The sequence below is a fragment of the Gracilinanus agilis genome, chromosome 6, assembly GCF_016433145.1.
Source record: "Gracilinanus agilis isolate LMUSP501 chromosome 6, AgileGrace, whole genome shotgun sequence".
In the NCBI taxonomy this organism is placed as follows: Eukaryota; Metazoa; Chordata; class Mammalia; order Didelphimorphia; family Didelphidae; genus Gracilinanus; species Gracilinanus agilis.
Genome location: NC_058135.1, coordinates 13,384,637 through 13,393,186, shown reverse-complemented (window position 1 = coordinate 13,393,186; position 8,550 = coordinate 13,384,637). Strand labels below are relative to the sequence as shown.

General features: G+C 46.0%; 1 protein-coding gene across 1 annotated transcript in view; it reads left to right on the top strand.

Annotated features, from left to right (window-relative positions):
- Positions 1-479: 479 nt before the first annotated feature.
- NRG1 (neuregulin 1) overlaps positions 480-8,550 on the top strand; it is a 990,734-nt gene continuing 982,663 nt past the window's right edge. The window contains exon 1 of the mRNA XM_044681476.1: positions 480-1,239. Coding sequence (XP_044537411.1) covers positions 480-1,239 — 760 coding nt within the window. The remainder of the gene's footprint in view (positions 1,240-8,550) is intronic.

The following is an 8,550-nucleotide window of genomic DNA, read 5'->3' as shown; positions in this document are numbered from 1 at the left end:
CTGCCCCCTATCCCAACTCTGGGGCAGCAGCACTTGGGATTCCCGCCCCTGCCGGCCTCCCCTTCCCTCTGCTCCCACAAACAAGTCACGCCCCCACCCCCAGCCCCCAATCCTTACGGAGCAGGAGGACTGGAAAGGAACAAGTTGGAGGGAGAGGAGGAGGAGGAGGAGGAGGAGGAAGAGGAGGAGAGCCAGAGGTAGGGCGAGGAGGAGAGAGCTGGAGAGAGCAGCGACAGCAGCGGGAAGGAAGTAGGGAGTGCGGGGAGAGCGTGCATGCGAGCTAGAGAGCGAGCCATCCAGCCAGCCCTAGGGAAGGACGACGGAGCCCATCTGCCAGCCCGGGAGCTAGCAGCGGGCACCAGGCAGCGGGCAGCAGCGGGGGCGGCGGCAGAGGCAGCGCCCACAGCCAGAGCAGCACAGACCGAGCTACGGACCGAGGGGGCGGGAGGAAGCGCTCCCCTTGCCAGCCCGCCCGCTCCATGGGCTGGCGCGGGCCCCTACTTGCCTGCTGCAGGGCGGTGGCGCCAGAGTCCCGGGCCTGGGCGAGGCCGAGCTCTGGCCCCCCATCTCCTTCTCCACCATCACCCCCCTTACCCCTGGGCCGGGGTCCGCGGGCATTGCTGCCGCTGCTGCTCCTGCCGCCGCTGCTGCTGCTGCAAATCTCGGCCTTGGCAGCGGAGGCAGCGGCCCCAGCCGCCGTGTGTTGGTGGGCGCCGCGGGGCGCTGGCTCCGTGCGGGAGCGGGCTCAGCGCGCCGCCGTGGTGATCGAGGGCCAGGTGCCACGGCGGCGAACGCCAGACGAGGGGCCCCTGCTGGACGAGGTGGCCAGAGCAGTGGTCGGAGGGCTGGAGGAGTCGCCCACGACGCCCCACTCGCGCCTCAGTCTCAGCCCCAGCCCCCGCCCTGGTGGCGGGGACAGCGAAGCGCTTTACCTGGTGAGAGTGCGCCACGTGTGGGCGGCTAAAACGGGCGGGCTGAGCCGTGACGCGCTGGTCACTGTGCGCCTGGGCCCGGCCGCGGGCTTGGCCTCCCCATCGCCCTGTGGGGACCCGAGGCCTCCGTCTCCGCCGAGGCGGTTGCGGGAGGACCGCACCTACATCTTCTTCATGGAACCGGAAGCCAACAGCAGCAGCAGTAGCAGCAGTGGCCTTCCCGCGGCTTTCAAGGCTTCTTCACCCCCGCTGCCAGCAGGCAGAAAAGTCCGGAAAGAAGTTGGCCGATTGCTTTGTGAGCGGTGTGGTAAGTGCCAGAGGCTGCCTGGGGAGGGGTTGGAGGTGGGAGCGTCACGGTGAGAGTAGGGTGATGCATTCCCATGAATTCTGTCTCAGATCTGGCACGGGTTCGAGAAATAGGTGCCAAACGACTTCAGGAGGAGTGTGGGTCCCTTCAAAGAGGAATGTGAAGGGCTGTGCTGAACCCGTCTTCTTCAGGGTTTGACCGATGTTGGGGGCCAGACTGCTCAATTGGAGAGCACCTGATGCTAAGGGAGAGTGGAAGTGCCCAGAGTGAGCGAGCTCCATAGGCGGGTAGGGTCTCATTCTGCGCCTGAATTTCCGTGTGTGTGTGTGTGTGTGTGTGTGTGTGTGTGTGTGTGTGTGTGTGTGTGTGTGTGTCTTCTCTTCCAAAGGGAGGGCATCAGGGTTTCTTTCCCTTGAACTCTTAGAATGAGAGCTACAGGTGTCAGGATGATGGCTGGGAATTGGTCTATGTGAGGGACATGGACGGGGACTGATGGCATCCTGGCACTTTTTGGATGACTCTGAATTGGAATCAAGAAGGGAAGGGCACAGCTTCTTCCTGTTGTGGTTGTCTCCAGGTACCTGGATTGGTCTTTGGCATCGAGAGGGGTGTGTGTGTGTGTGTGTGTGTGTGTGTGTGTGTGTGTGCACGACTGCTGCGTTCTTCAAGGTCCACACCCATAAGAGGTCTAAGGATTTAGCTTAGGTATCTTTGGGCTGTCGTGGAGTTTCCGAAACAAAGCTACCATGTTACCGTCGAAAGTGCTCTGCTTGGGCAGTCTATCTCTTCCAAGACGGGAGAGATTAGCTAGAGATGGTTTGTTTACAGTTGGGCTGCTATTACGTCTATTATCCTAGAGGGTTTGTGTACGAAGGTGTGTTTGTTTATGATTCCTCCAGTTTTGGGGGAGTGGGGTGTGTGTGTGGGGAGAGTTAGCCCTCTAATCACCAGAATGTTTCTTCTCAGCTGCCAAGACGGGAACTGACAAGATACTGTCACAAATTTCAACTTTCAGAAACAATCTTTTTTCTCCCAGATCTTTACAAATTTTGCGGATAGAGTTGAGCTCATTGATTGAAAAAAGCCGTCCTTGCCTTTTTCGCTTGGCATGTGGTTTCAGGTAGTTTTAAGAGGTACCTGTGACTTGTAGCCAGTAGTTGTTTCCTTTTAGTCCCCGGCAGGGAAATTCCCCACTGTCCATTTCTTCATCTGAAAACAGAAGTTGGTTTCCCTGAGACATGTGAGGACTGCACCAATATGTAGGCAGGAGCTGTTTACCGAGGGTAGTGCTGAAGAGATTTGAATGACGCTGGGATTCCCCAATAGGGCTGATAGATGCGAAATGTGGAAAATCCCCCGTTGGGATCTGCCTTCCCACTGAGGCCAGCTCCTTGGCCAGCAGCTTGGTGCCGATTTTAGAATGGGAAACGTGACTGCTTAATATCCCTGACATCATTGAAAAAGAGGGAGATTTGGAGTCCAGTTCAGAGAAAGGCCTTTTCTCTTATTCTCAAAGAAGACCCAGTTATGAATCATTTACCACGAATGGTGGGGAGGGGATAGGAGGGCAGCCATTGCTGGCAGTGACGTCAGTGGCCCCTGCTCGATGAGATTCAAAGAGGCATCGCTTTGGATTGCTAGGGAAAAGCTGGATGTTTTAAGGTAAATTTCTCATGTTATCCTTGGACACACAAAAAATATATCTAGAACCTGTGTAAATGGTGCTTTATTTTTGTGTTTTGAGAGGAAATTTTGGTTTCTTAGAGCAACTGGTCTCCGTTTTTGTTGGCCAAAGTGAATGCCAGTTACAATCTACTGCAAAATGCTGTAAGAAGTGACCTGGAAATCTCTCTGCCCCTCCCTCTCCCCAATATACAACACAGACAACACTAGGAGATAACTGAGCCAGGTGTCTGGGTTAACTCTGGTGCACTGGGCAGGGCTTCCAGGCTCTGTGATGTAATTTGATTCTTTAGGTAGCTCCTCTGGCAAAGGCCAGAAGAAATCAATTAAGAAAAGTTTTTCCTGAATTTTAACGGAACATTTCTGATTTGGTGGTCCCAAAGCCATGGGGATGATTTTTTTATGGGTTTGATCCATTGAACATAGGACAAACTAAGGCAGTTTGAATTGCAGCAGTCTGAAAGAAGGAAAAGATGGATTTCATTGTGACATAAATAGAGGGAAGGAAATCTGGCAACAGTTTCCAAATGGTGGTTTCAGTTAAATGTCATTAGCCACTACCAAGAGCTGACTTGTACAACTGGAAAAAAAAATCCAGGGAAAAGGGAGGAGTTGCTTCTGCTGCAAGTTTATAGCCAGGGAATAATTTATTGGAAAATGATGAGGGAGAGGTGGGTTCTTGATGGGAAGGGGACAAGTGATTTCTGTTGCTACCACACCAGAGTCCTTTAGGCCCCTATTTGAAAAGAAGCCATTCTTTTCAATCCAAAACACTTAAATATGTTTAAGAAAAAAGACTGGTGCTTCCTGATGGTGTCTCCTTTATACTTTGTAAAAACTCTTCACTGATATGGATGGTAAAAATGAGTCCTTTCAATTTTTCCTACTCCTTATTGTTTCCTTCTTTTTACATTGAAGCAGCTAACATATCTCTACCTCATTGCTGCTTTGCTGGATGTTTTGCACTTGATTCCAATGAATCCCACCTTCTCTACATTGCAGTATAGACTTCCCAAGAGCAAATTTTCAATAAGAAAGTAAAAAATTCCACTCATACCCATCACTCATGATTTTGTGGGAGACATAGATCTCCAGTAGAATCCATATAGATGGATCATGCTGTTCCAGGTCACATGGAGTGGGGGAAGGGGAAAGGGACACATGCAGGTTGATTTTCATGATATTGACATGTTTGGATATACATATGCAGAATCACCCTCTCAGTGTTTTCTTATGTCCTTAACATCTTCCTAATCCCAGAGATTGACCTTGTAGTATTAGGAAAACAGGAGAAATGCTGCAGGAATTTTCCAGCATGTGTCCAAGAACATTATTCTTTATTAAAAAAAAAGGGACATTACAGGAGCAGCAATGTGGACAGAAGCAGCTTGATTATCTGCATTTTGTAAATACATGGAAAAATGCACGGTCTTTTTCTAAGACAAAGTCTCAGTGTTTATGATTTTTACCTTAAAAAATAATTAGCCAGTCGTCACAGCCTCTGGGGTGCATCTCAAATACTTTTTTGTGTTGAGCAGTGTAACATGGGTGGATATCTGGGATATCTTTTGGTATTTCAAAGATACTCCCCATATGTTGTTCCTCCTCATCACCCTGGAATTTTGGGTGAGGCATAGGGAAAGAGATATTTTCCAAAGTGATAGACACTTAAAACTCCACGGAAAGTCTTTGTTACAATGTTCTTTGGTATTAGGATGAAACTCAAGCCATTGCAAGCATCACAATAATTCCACTAACCTACAGATGCAACTAGCAAATGAGATAGAAATCTGAGTGACTGGGGCTACTTCATATCAATCATGATAGTAGTCATCAGTTAGGATAATTCATAGCCAACCTTCACTTTTTCTTGTGTCTCCTATGTACCAAGCAATATGTTGAGCTCTGGGGGTTGAAATAATAAATACCAACAAATGGACCTGGTTTTTAAGGTGCTTATTTTCTTTTGAGGGCAAGGAGACAACCTCTACCAAAGAAATATATTTGAGGAAGGAAAGAATATCAAGTTTTAGGGCATAGGGTTTATAAAAGAAGAGACCCCTGAAAATTCTTGCAGGAAGCTAAGGATTATGCCGCAGATGTGAGGAAGGAGGGCAGTCAAGGCCAGAAGAGCAATTTATGCAAATGCATGGAGGTAGGAGATGGCATGTTGAGTTTGAGGAGCAGCAAGTGGGACAGTTTGTCTGGAGTGCAGAGCATGTCAAAGGGATTAATGTGAAATGACTATGGAAAGGCAACCCAGGGTCAAGACTGTGAGGCTGTCTTTCTGCCTTTTTGGAGAGTTGCCTCTTGGTACTTTTCTGTCCAAATTTTATTGCTTTTATAGTCTTTGTGTCAGAGGTTCTCATAGCACAAAGTGTCCAACCTTATTTGGGAGAATTCTTTACCTTTGTAATTTAAAGCTCCCACTCAGAAAAATATGAAAATATCTGGGAAAAATCACTTTGACATTACTCAGTGCACTGGCATCTGCTTCTCTTTCTGGCACACAGTTTATGATATCATAAAGGAATTAAAAATGACAATACTTTTCCAAAAATTACAAAGTATTATTGGAAGAGCAAAGAAAACAAAGAGCACTCATTGCAGAGCTCTTGAAACAAAAGGTCCCATCAATGATTATCAGTTTTACAAAGATATGGGTGGAGTATCTATCATTTCTAACCTGACCTGGAGGGATTCTCCTCTGATTTTTCCAGCGTGTATGTCCCCTTGAAGTTCTTCTTTGTCTCAGGAAATGCCAGGTGCCCTAGGGACTCCTCTTGGACATCAGTGCCTTTCAACACAGGGGTGCCAGGCTAATTAGGCTCAAGCATTTCTCTGACATTGGCTGCATTCTCCATTCATTGCAGGGAGAATGATTCCAGAGCTTCCTGTTTTCTCACATCTTCCTTGATACAATTCTGTTTAGAGCCTCTGTTGTTCTTTGGCCTCCCCAAAATTTTTCCAAGGGGTGGAACCCTGACTTTCCCCTTCCTTAAAAGAATACTTGTCAACAATTCCCTCTGGAATTATCCCATCTCCTGTCTTGATGATTCTTGTTGAGGCAACTGGATGTATTTGTTCAAATCACCCTTGGCTTTCCTGAGCCCTAGATAGTGGTGGTGGTAGGGAGAGCTGTAACTGATTCTTCACCTTTCATTTGCTCAAGGACAATACTCCTTGAGAGAGGAGGAAGGATAAACAGCCTCCACAACAGCTATACTTAGGTTACCTTAAAAAATTAAATGTAAACTTATAGGAAAGCCAGATGCCCCCAGACCTTTAAGTGCCATCCTTTTCTGGTATTTATTGCTATTGTTTTAAGGTCTTGTGCAAATTACCTGATAAATCATCTTTATAAATAGCTATTTTAGATGGATAGCTGAATAGGAACAAGACAAACAATTGTCCCTTTAAAAATGGAAACCATATGTTGAGGACAATGTTAGCTCAAGCAACTTAGCAGAAGTGATACCACAGAAGGACCTTTCTTTAATAGCAAAATGAATGCTTTCTCACAGGGAGATGAAAACCAAGCTTTAATATTAACATTTCAAAATCAAGATATCTCTATAGCAGGGCTTAATGAAGAGAACCAACTGAATCCTGAATGTATCAGTACAGCTGGTCAGTGATGCATCATTAGATGCATCCCTAGATTTGGGGGTAATAGATTTCAAAGGATTAAAGAAAAGGTAGGTAAATAGATATATTGATGGATTTTCAATCTTATTAATTCAGGTATTCCCACCAAAGAGGCAAATCTGAACATATCCTGTGTGACTCTTGTCCATACTATCCCACAAATCTTGTGCTGAGGAATATTTTCTAGGTCTCATGTGACTGCATAGATAACTTTAGAGCATGTCAGTTGTCCATTGAGCATAGACCAGCCTATTTTTTCATTGTATATTCTTCTAATGACACTTGTTTCATTACTACTTCTGAAAAGTTTTAGTAATATATCATAATCTAGTCATACTCACCATGCACATCTCCCTTACCCCTTGGCTTAAAATTTTTTTAATATTGAGACACTGTAGCATTCTGTAATTTGGCTCAGGCCAAATGACCAGCTGTGGCAATATTATGGAGACAATTAATGGTTGTCCTCAATGCCCTCCATGATCTTGTTCAATGCTGTGTCTATGTTTCCACCTAGTGGAAGATCAGTAGAAGAAAATGACACCCATTTTAATTTGTCTTTCCATAGAGCAATTCCTAAAGAGAATCTATCCAGAATATTTGAAGTCTTCCTGAATTGTAATTATAAAAAAAATTTCCCCATAGACATGAGTGCAAGACTCAGCCTGTTTCAATGAATCTAAGTCAACCTCTCTCCCCCTCTTCCCTCCCCCTCCTCCCCCCCTCCCCCCGCTCCCAAAACAATATGCATGCACCCAGTTAAAGTATGTGCAGGATGATTTGCCCAAAGTCACACTCCGATCTCTCCTCTCACAGGTACTTGTTTGTNCCTCCCCCCCTCCCCGCTCCCAAAACAATATGCATGCACCCAGTTAAAGTATGTGCAGGATGATTTGCCCAAAGTCACACTCCGATCTCTCCTCTCACAGGTACTTGTTTGTTTTCTTATCAAGTCTTTCTCTGGGTTGGAAACATTTTAGCTCATAGATATTCCAGAGATTGCTGATATTGCAGGAATAATCTTTATAACTGGTCTATCTCCTACCTTAGCTTGAGAATTCCAGGTTGTCAGTGACCTTGGTGTTGCCTAGAGCCCCTGGGTGGAAGGAGGAAATAGATTTAAATGATAGTCCAAGAAATCAGATTCTTGACTTGGAGGTATAATCTATTAGTGATTGGGGACTTCAGGTATTTAAACCTGTTAGAGCTAGATCTCTCTCCCTCTATCTCAGGCCTTTTCTCCCCTCTCCTTCCCTTCCCTCCGGTCTTTTCTCTTCTTCATTTCTCATCTTATCTCATCTCTTGTCTCTGTCTCCCTTTTCCCATTTCCTTTCCTCCTCTCCTCTTTCCTCTAATTCTCTCTTCTTCCCTCTTCTTTCCTCTTCAACAGTTTCTTCAAACCCCTCCTATTTTCTAGTCCCTTCTTCCCTCTTCTCTTTGCTCTTTATTTCTCAACTTGTCTTATCTTTTCTTATCTCTGTATCTCTATATACAGCTGTCTCTTCTGCTCTCCTTTCCTCCTCTCCCTTGCTTTCCACTCTTTTCTCCTTTCTTGTTTCCTTTTATCCACTCCTCTTTTCTTCTTTTTTCCTTCTTCTTGTCTTTGTTGTACCTTCTTATTTTTCTCTCTTTCTTCTCTCTCACTCCCTCTTTCTTCCTCCCCTTCTGCCTTCCTTCCCTCCCTCTCTTGTATTGTCTTGTCCTTTCCATTGTATCTTCCTCTCCTCTCCCCTCCTCCTCCCTTTCTCTCCCTATCATGTTCCTTCTTTCTTTCTCTTCTCCTTTTTTCTTTCCCTCTTTTGCTCCCTCCTTTCTTCTCTTCTTTTCTTTCTTTTCCTTTGTCCATTTCCAGTTCTCCCTCTCCCCTCCTCTTCTCTCTTCTCTTTCTCCCTCTCTATCTCTATATTTGTCTTTCTGTATCTTTTTTTGTCTGCTGCCTGTCTGCCAAAATTAGAGTTGATAATATATCATTGGATTGTC